This window comes from Daktulosphaira vitifoliae, unplaced genomic scaffold (genome assembly GCF_025091365.1).
Source record: "Daktulosphaira vitifoliae isolate Bord-2020 unplaced genomic scaffold, ASM2509136v1 Scaffold_3, whole genome shotgun sequence".
Lineage (NCBI taxonomy): Eukaryota > Metazoa > Arthropoda > Insecta > Hemiptera > Phylloxeridae > Daktulosphaira > Daktulosphaira vitifoliae.
The window spans coordinates 8,171,916-8,182,095 of NW_026099574.1; the positions used below are offsets into that span (position 1 = coordinate 8,171,916).

The window sequence follows — 10,180 nt, forward strand, 5'->3', positions numbered from 1 at the left end:
TCTTAATCAGGATATTAATAAGGAACTAGCAGTTTATGAAGCTTTTGGAATAATCCACCAATTTTTTAAAATTAAACACTATCTAAAGATTTGCATCGAAGCGTTTTTTGATAGTGATTTTAATCACTGTCAGATATCATTATACTTGATCCAACTATGCCACGTCACCACTGTGCCGCGACCCCCCTGTGCTGGGTTTTTTTTTTGATATTAAGGATCACCTAACTCCGAAAAGAAATTTAAAAAAGTGATAACTGAAAGAAATTTCTTTATGAAGTATAATATATAAACCTTCAGAAAATATTAATGATTTTTATACTTTTAATTTTTATAGTTAAAAAAATTTAATTCATAGTTTTTATTATGTTCAGGTGAATTAAAAGAATCCTGTGACTCTTCTGAAAATTATTCGTCGGCTTCGAGTACTTCAATGGAAACACACACAGGTCATGAAGTTTATAACTAAAAAAAAATTATTTTCTTTCATTTCAACATCGAAAATCGATAAATGATCATTTTAGTAAATGAATTGTTTATAGTAAATTTCTAAATAAAAATACTTTTCCATTAATCGTATTTTTTAATTGAATTCTTAATGATAACATCAACTAATTTTAATAATATTAATGTCCCTTGGAAATCCTTGCATAAGCTGGTTTGACAACCGATTTTTAGCTTCGACGCGAATCTGAAAAGGTAATGCTTTTACTATGATGTGTTTTTAGCTTCGATGCGAAGCTGATATTTTTTTTTTTGTATCCATTTTTTCTCAGCTCTCACCGAACGGATAACTATCAACGATACATCAAAAGATCACAAATCGAATATAGTCGAAGACATTACCCTCAAAAATTGAAAAAATTTCCTTCGTTCCCCTTAAATAGGGGAAACCTTCAAAAAAATTACAAATTTAAAAATCACTAATTTTCGAAATTATTTCAATTTTTTTTAATAAAAACTGCCAAAACTTTTTTTAAAATGAACATAACAATATAATTTTTTTTTTATAAATGCTTGAAGTGTTTACCTATCATTTGGTATATTATTTTCATAAATTTAACACTTTACCTGCCCACTGGGGAGGATTTAAAATGACAACATTTTCACAAAAATTTACTTTTACACTTAACTTTTGAAAGTGTTCCGAAAAGTCTGACACTTTTATATATATCTTAAATTAAAGCTAATGTAATATATTTAATTATAGAAAAAAAAAATTTCGGACTTTATTTTGTCTTCACGGTGAAAATAGCTACCAAATGCTATTTTTGTATAAAAATTCTAGATTTTATTTTTTACATTTTTAACTGTATAATGATATAACTTATTGAAAAGTGTATGGATCAACATAATTTTTTAATGAGAAATAATATTATTTAATTATCCCTCTTATATTCGACATACTTTATCCTAATCAGGATATTAATAAGGAACTAGCAGATCATGTAGCTTTTGGAATAATCCACCAATCTTTTAAAATTAAACACTATCTAATGATTTGCATCGAAGCGTTTTTTTTTTATAGCGATTATAATCACTGTCAGATATCATTATTCTTGATCCAACTATGCCCCGTCACCACTGTGCCGCGACCCCCCTGTGCTGGGTTTGGTTTTTTAACATTATGTTGCTATAACTTTTTAAAAATTGCATGAATTAATTTTATTCTTTAATAATAAATACTTTATATATACTTTTTTCATTCTACATACTGACAATTAAAATCATTCATATCTAATGTTTTCAAAGTATTTATTGACAAATCAAGTTTGATATGATAGGTTTCAAATACAAAATTAAATCATTTTACTTTGTAATTTAATAATGTTTTTACTCTATTTGTGTGTGGTAACATGTTGCTATATAAAGCATTTCTAAAAAAAATGATTGTTAGTTTTTCCTGAATTAACAATGGATTTTTACAATTATAATCAAATTTTATAGTACGCTATTGAGTAGATCTTTTTAACCACATTTTTAGCTTCGATACGAAGCTGAGAAGGTACGAATTTTACTATGATGTATTTTTTTTAGCTTCGATGTTTTATTGGTTATTTTAGTTAAAGTAAATCATTAAAATTAATTCAGTTTATATTTCAATTGTAGAATCTTTTTAAACACCAAAAGTTATTAGGAAATGATTACCATTTAAGTGATCTATTACAATAAAAATTCAAAAAAATATTGAGCTATATTGATAAATTTACTATAAATAGTATTTATAAAACTTCCTAACTGTATATTAATCTTAACGTTACAATTTTTTTAATTCTCATAAAATTTTCTATTTGATGATGTCAATTTGAAACTTGCCAATTGAGCTAAAAGTTACGGTAAAATAAATAATTATTTTTTTATTATAAACATTCACAAAAATCAACTTTAAACGATTAAAAAAGTAATTTAAATATGTCATATTCCTTATTTTAACATATTAATAATCAAAACCAGTATTAATTTAAAACACTTATTTTTTGTTCTTAATTATTTTTATACCAGTACACTTACTTTCTGGACGTGCCTCGTATATCTGCGGTAGTGCGTTATAGCGTCACTCGTGCGCCCGTACCCTTATTGGATTACGTGTCAATTTCAATTGCAGAATCTTTTTAAACGCCAAAAGTTATTAGGAAATGATTACTATAATTTTTATTTAAGTGATCTATTACGATAAAAATGTAAAAAAAATCGAATTTCTCTGATAAATGTACTGTAAATAGTAATTATAAAATTTCCTGATTGCATATTAATCTTAACAATTTCATTTTTTTCTATTTAATAATGTCAATTTCAAACTTGCAAGTTGAGCTAAAAGTTATGGTAATAAATTCATTTTTTTTAATTAAAACTTTCACTTTAAAGAACAAAAAAAAGTAAGTTCAAAATGATTACTTTTAACATATTAAAAATCAAAATCAAATATAATTTGAAAACAATTAATTTTAAAAATTATATAATAGATAATTAAATGAATTACTAATTTGGGTAAAATTAAGGAAATAGAAGTTGATGTTGCTTTTGTAATTATCCATCAATTTCTTAGAATTAAACACTATCTACAGATTTGCATCGAAGCGTTTCTTATGATAGTGATTTTAATCACTGTCAGGTTAAATCTATACTGGACCCAACTATGCCACGACCTCACAGTGCTGGGTTTTTTTTCATTGAATGTGAAAAAATTAATTAAAAACGTTTCTATATCACACAAAATTTTATAGGAGTTACAAGATAATTTGAAATAAAATAAGATATTTTATAAATTTACACAATTTTATTTCATAATAATTTTTAAGTAGTCTACAACACAAACACTTAATTTTAAGTACAAAAATATAGTAATAATTATGATGATAATAATGAATTGTTGTATAAATGTATTTTAAGTACGACATAGTATTATGTTTTTATTAAATTGTCTAAGATAAAAATAATTCATAGTCAAATTTTCATCGTATTTCTATCATAATATTGTATTGGGATATATTGTTATGATGATAGTCATTATTGTTTAGAACACAAAACAAAAAAGAACAAAGATATTGTCGCGCAAATAATAATAATAATAACAAAACAATAATAAAGATAATAATAATAATAAATTATAGTACTGCTCTTATAGTCCTTAAAATTCGAGGCAATATTTCACATATGTATACAATACACAATAATTTACATTTTTTTTTATATACACAGTAGATGTACAAGTATAGTAATTTACAAGAAATTGAGATCATAACAAAAAAAAAAACAAACATTTATAATAATAATAATAATAATAATAATTATAATAACATGGTGGTAATAAGTGTTCATTGGACTACGTTCTAAAGAGAATTGACTAGAGACCCTTTAACATATTTACCAATGAACCTTATTAATTAATACATGATATAATTAGGAGGACCAATGTTTATTTTTAACATTCTAGTCAGTCTTAAAAATATAAAGGTCATAAATACAAGTTACCTTCTCCTATACCATTGTGATGTTTCTTTTCTTTTTATCTCCACTACTGACAGAACTTAAGGATCCTTGTAAACTTTGGTTGAATAGAATCATATTGTTCCTGTGGTAGTTGTTGGTGTGTTGCCCAGGAGGAGGAAGTCCGTTTTGTTGATATAAATGACCAGGGGCTGTACCATAGATATTTTCACCGATATTACCATTGGGTTGATGCTGGTAAGCTGGTAATGGTGGAACTGGTGGAGGATATTGGTTTTCAAAGTCACCAATTTGACCATATGGGCTAATACGACGTTCATGCTCATGTAATAATTGTGAAGCTGTCCATGATTGATATGGACTAAGAGGTTTAACAGTACGTGTAAGAGTTGCCCCAGCATTACTTATTATGCTTAAATGACCATTGCTTTGATGATGATAAGGCTGAGAAGGTTGATTTTGATGTAGTTCAGTTTGTCCATATTGAGATATACTGTATCGTTTTTTCTCACTTGTGTCAATCAGGCATGGTTCAAAATGTGCCTCTAGCTCAGCTTTAACTGAGTTCATCGGGGAGGAAATAGTCATGTTTCCACCACCATTAGGAATTACAGAAACGTTCAGTGGTTTTTCTTGTTTAGGCGATTGCTTTTCCGGTTTTCTGTTGCGTTTGACAGCACAGAATATACAATACATGAGCAACAAAACTCCTAGCAATAAGATTCCGCCTGCAGCTGGAACGACAACATCGTAGTTTATTTCAAAATCTCTAGTGATTCTGGGTATCATGTTTTGATCAGGTATACTCCAAGATGGATCAGATCCCGTTGAAGAATGAGTTGTGATATGTGACGGAGGAGGTGGTGGAGATGGCACCAAAATTTTTACCCAATTGGATACTGGGCTAGGAACAGCATCGGACTCAACTTGACTGTAACCCTTAATAGCAATGTATAATGTTTGATCAAAAAGTGAAGGGTTCTTATTCATTTCCAAGTAAAATATTGTCTCAGCACCTGGAGCAAAAGTATCCGGCCGTCCATGGTCCCATATAGGAGCCGAATCAAAATCGTTTAAAAGAGAACGAAGAGATTGAGAGTAGCGTATTTCATATCGAGCCACAAAATTACCTCCCAAATCGGGCGATGTCCACGTTAATTTCGCTTTTTGTTCAGATTTAAATATTTCAGCAATAAGATCACCAACTCGTCCAACGTTCGTGGAAGATGACAAATCATCTGAGTTATATGTGACAGACATTGGAGCAATGATACGCTGAAATGGATTAAGTGGTTCAGCAGGTAAAATAGCCATGAAAGATCCACAACAGTTTGATTCTAAAAAATAAAATATACATTTATAAATATTCTATATATTTTATTTAAATAAATATTCTTTATGAATTAAAGAAAATCACTCTTACCAGTATTAATGGGTTGCCTTTCTACATTTCTGTGTATAGATGACTGCCAAGTATACGCTGTGTTGCCATTATCTGACACTGTGATTTCAAAGGTATAAGTTCCTGGACCACCTATCATTGGATTAAAGAATCTTGAATAAATACCATCGCCTTTCATGAGATCTGGATCTATTAATACAAAACACAAATATAAATATATTGTTAAAATTTGTATTTTAATAATAATTTAGAAAGTTGTAACTTATTGTACTCACCACCACTGCCGGTATCTAAGAGATCGAATTTTTCTCTATGAGTTCCACTACCATTAAGTCCTGGTCTGATAACTAATACTTCCACTTTAGCACCCAATACTGGATATTCTCCTCTCTTAACTTCCGTATAAATAGCTAATGGATTTGTTGTTCCACTTGTCCAAGCTCGAGCTCTGACCACTGGTGAATTCTTTGATAATGGTTTAGCCATCACTTGTATATAATGTGGTTGTGGGCTACCTTGAAACCGTTCAATGGAGTATGTCCAGGTTCCAGTCTACAAAATAAATAACTTTATTAAAAAGAAATTCTAAAAATAACATTTTTTTTATATTTACTTCATTGATTGTAGCGGGTACACTGAGCATTTTTAACGAAAGAAGGGAATCAGATCTAGTTGAGTACACTCGCTGTGATGGACTTGTCAAAGTAATTGCTCTGATCAAAGGATTTTCAGTGTTATGAGTATATACAGTAAATTTAGCTGGTTCTCCCATAAAATCTTCCAAAACAAAATTTCCAGTGACTGTAGTGCGACCATCGTCGATCAATTCTCGTCTGTGTATTTCTACTGGAAGATCACCTTTATTGCCTTGATAGTAGATTTCCACTATATTGCGCATAACGTTAGTAAGTTTGAAGTAAGTTGATAGAAAAGACTGTGCCATGTTGTATCGAGTTTCATCAACTGAAAAATAAACTCCTCCAGTTTTTTCAGCCATCCAGTCTAAAGATCTGGGCCTTTTCAACATCGGATACGTAATAGTTGCTATACGAATGTTCTTATCACTAGCGTCAGATACTTGTTTATTTAAATCAGGTGTGTGCGCCAATGTGCCAGGTGCAATTACTACAATTACTGAACTAGCTTGTCCGTAGGTACTTGCTCGAGTTTCTAACATCTAAAATGCAATATAAATTGATGTTTGGTACACTATTTATTATAATTATTGCAAATCTTACTTGAATAGCTTCTTTGATTGCACAGGATAAACAAGCGGGTACTCTAGAATCACCAGGTGAATATGGGATGTTTGAGGCCACTTGATCTCTAGCGTCATTATTCAGTAAATGACTAAGTCCATGTAAACGATTTGCAGAGGAATCATTAGCTGAAACTAATCCAACTTCAGTATTGGGTGGTAAATCGTATACGGCCCATTTACGAATGGCTAATCGTAAAAAACTCCATGATTCCTATTGTTAATAAAAATAATTAGTATTTTATTTAGCAAATAATTAAAATAACGTACCCTATCTATCATGTCTTTAGTATCTTCAATGATAACAACATACCGAGTTAACATTTCTCGTTTGAAAGTGAAAATTGGAGTTAAATTTTGGTTGTCAGATAAGTTTACACTATAATTGAAATAATCAAGTAAATAAAACGTGATTTGAACAATTTTAATGAAATCTGAAACTTACCCTTTAGTAAAATCTTGATGTGTGTTTATAACTTCCATAATACTACGTCTACCACATAATGCATTTTGCTTTGTAGGTGCGTAACGATCGTGACTAGAAGCATCGCAAAATTTAGTAACCTGTTGCGTGGTTGAGAACATCAGGGAAGTTTTAGCTTCGGGATGTACTGAATTGGTAATGTTTATCAAATCACAAGATCTAATTAAAAATTACATATTTATTATTAAATTATGAAATTAAATTTTAACAAAACTTAATAATGTCCATTCACTTACCTTGGCTTTGAAATGGGTTTGTCGGAACATCCATTTATTTCAACTCCTTCAGATGTTTCAGAGAAATAACAAGCAGGATATACAGAATCACCAGCATAACCAACCTCGTCAAATACACCATAACGATATTTGGCCCACTGTTTTGCTATGTCTTTACCCAACTCTCGTTGTTCTTGAAATAGACGATAACTTCCATATAATGCATCGCCAGATCGCCCACAGGATTGTGACTGTTGTGTCCACATTGCATCGCCGTAAACTGGATGGGGTTGACCGACAAGGATATCTGGGATTTCTCCTTGACTGGCCGCAATAGTTCTTGTATGTCCAACACAATTATCTGGCCAGTTTTGCGGAAGTGTTACAGTGACTGATCGGAAGTAAGCTTTACCACTCAGTGCCTCGTATAAAGATTTTGATCCGCTAGTAAAAGCCGCCTAAAAATAACAATAAAATATCATTATTAAAATAACGTAAAATTTGAACTAATAATGATTTTTTTAAGTAAAATTTTTGTATAAACTATTTATCGGATATTAAACACTGTGTGTAATACAATAAGATCTCGTCTTTTCGCGTAAATATCCTTTACACCCAATAATGTAACTGTATACCCGAACGGCAAATATATTTTATGTATTATTATAATCCCCTAGGAAATACAATTAGCGTACTTGCTCGACCAATCTATATTAATTTTAAATAATTGTTCGACAATTTTCCCGAAGGCAAAGGCAATAGATGGAAGATGACGATGAGTGGTGCTGAAGAACGTATTTATCACTTGTGCGTCTGAGCATGCTCGCCTGCCCTGGGCGAGAATTGATTGCCAGTCGAACCGGTCGTGATTTTGAACACATTATAAATCACCCAACAGCTAATTCGTCTGTCCATACCGAAAAAAAACACAGCACTTCTAAGAAACATCTTTACGGTCCCCCATTTGTCTCGAGTTCATCTCAACACAACATACATACATAAATTAATCAAAATATCTCGAAAAAGTCGGACGAGTTTACGTAGAAATAGAAATACTAAATATTATTATCGACAGGTTTTATTTTTTAACGCACAAATACCTTATCTAGCAAGTAATAGCTGCACATTAATTAATTTTCATACATACTATAGACCTTATGCTGTAGAAACGTGCTCATCTATAGTTTAATGTCCACACAATAGAACTGTCAACCCAACCTTGATGAATAAAATATTACATCGTTTTTTATTATCATGTTTTAGGATACACTATTTTTTTTTACAGTAAAACATATTAGAAATAAATATTTGATAAAATTTGTTCTTAATCTATAACAATTCACTCATTTTTACTTTATTCATTTCTTATGTAACCATCATTGCTATCACGATTCTTGTGGTTGGTGAAGATATTTCATATAACACGTTTAGCCACGAAAATGTTCAGTCACCCACACCTTTGCGAAAAACCGGTCGATGAACGACGTTACTGACACCTAGTTTGTTCAGTTATAATTATATTATTGAACTAAAATTTATAATGAGTAGGTATAATACGTTCAATGCCTTGCACAACCCTTGATCTGTACGTTGAAGAGATTGATGTGCTCTGGCAAAGATTTAATAACATTCTTTAAAACTCTGGCAATAAAATAATATGCTTAAAAAAAATACCCGAACCATAACGAAAACACAATAAGGTATAGCGTTTAATTTATGAATTAAATCCTATTATCGTCTGAAAAATTGCAACCCGTTCGACAAGCGGCTTAACGGTTTATTATAATTTCTATAAGCTGATGTAGTTTCTTCAATATAAGCGTGTGCCATTATAGTAAGGTTATGTGTGCGCATAAATACAAAACCAGTTTACCACAGGATTTTTCAACCAAAAACGTGAGAGTGGACAACCAGTTGGTATGTTACACTATGATTATACTTGTTATTATTGTCATTATTTGCATAGATCACAATGGAAAATATGGAGCAAACACTTTTGTGTCAAATTGCTCTATGACCGAGACCGAGTTCGCGGAGGCTGTGTAAGTCTCCGGTGTTGACAAGCACACGGAATCACATAAGCGTTTTCTCATACACGATCTATTGCTACATCAATCAGGTGAAATTAAAATCCATCGTGTCCACCGAGAACATATTCATACGTTGTATCGATACGAGCCATCAATAAAATTATCTCGCGCACGAACCTACGATATAACCATAGGGAAAGCAATTAGTTTTGGACATGTATTCTGATTGAACAAAGTACAATCCGAGTTCTTCAGGACAATATTTTGCATACTACTTTTTAATCTAGAAGAGAAAATTGTTTTAAAAACTATTAGATTTTCCTATTACTTCGGTCAGAATGAAGCTGATCTCTAAAAGTCTTCGAATGCTTTCTCACGGCACCAATGACGATGGAATTCTCGAGGATATTTCTTGCGGCGGCACATGCGTATATAGTGGTTACGACGATTACACAATAATAATACTCATACACATTGGAAACCGAATCTTCTTTTTTTTTTTTTAATACTATTCCATTGTGACCAATCGTTGTCGCCGACATAGTATACACACACGACGAGTAGGAATCTCACATTGACATCTCGTCTATTCACGGTTGCAATTATCCGACTGAAGCCGATTAAAAAATTACGCGTACCGTAATGCCTTGACGTATAATAGATTTTTTTTACAAAAAAAAAAAAAAATTGTGTTTAAATTAACTTTTAGTTAAGTTCGATACGACACATCTCGACCCCAAACACGCGCTCTCCATTCGATACGGGTTGACACCTCCAATCTAATTTACATAAAAACTAACCGTATCCACGGATATTGTCGGGATTTTCGTTTTTTTTTTTTTTTTT

The 10,180-nt window shown here is 31.1% G+C and overlaps 2 protein-coding genes across 5 annotated transcripts in view; one reads left to right on the forward strand and one right to left on the reverse strand.

The window, feature by feature from the left end:
- Nucleotides 1–571, forward strand: part of LOC126902539 (uncharacterized) — a 5,510-nt gene extending 4,939 nt beyond the window's left edge. For all 4 annotated transcript variants that reach the window (XM_050679920.1, XM_050679922.1, XM_050679921.1 and 1 more), the window contains one exon: nucleotides 372–571. In XM_050679920.1, the coding sequence (XP_050535877.1) occupies nucleotides 372–466 (95 nt within the window). In that variant the 3' untranslated portion in view covers nucleotides 467–571. The remainder of the gene's footprint in view (nucleotides 1–371) is intronic.
- Nucleotides 572–3,359: 2,788 nt separating this feature from the next.
- Nucleotides 3,360–10,180, reverse strand: part of LOC126902506 (calcium-activated chloride channel regulator 1-like) — a 14,264-nt gene continuing 7,443 nt past the window's right edge. Inside the window, exons 2-9 of the mRNA XM_050679868.1 lie at nucleotides 7,326–7,762; nucleotides 7,051–7,248; nucleotides 6,876–6,984; nucleotides 6,586–6,819; nucleotides 5,961–6,524; nucleotides 5,623–5,899; nucleotides 5,369–5,536; nucleotides 3,360–5,282 (exon numbers count right to left, since the gene is read on the reverse strand). Coding sequence (XP_050535825.1) covers nucleotides 3,976–5,282; nucleotides 5,369–5,536; nucleotides 5,623–5,899; nucleotides 5,961–6,524; nucleotides 6,586–6,819; nucleotides 6,876–6,984; nucleotides 7,051–7,248; nucleotides 7,326–7,762 — 3,294 coding nt within the window. The 3' untranslated portion in view covers nucleotides 3,360–3,975. The remainder of the gene's footprint in view (nucleotides 5,283–5,368; nucleotides 5,537–5,622; nucleotides 5,900–5,960; nucleotides 6,525–6,585; nucleotides 6,820–6,875; nucleotides 6,985–7,050; nucleotides 7,249–7,325; nucleotides 7,763–10,180) is intronic.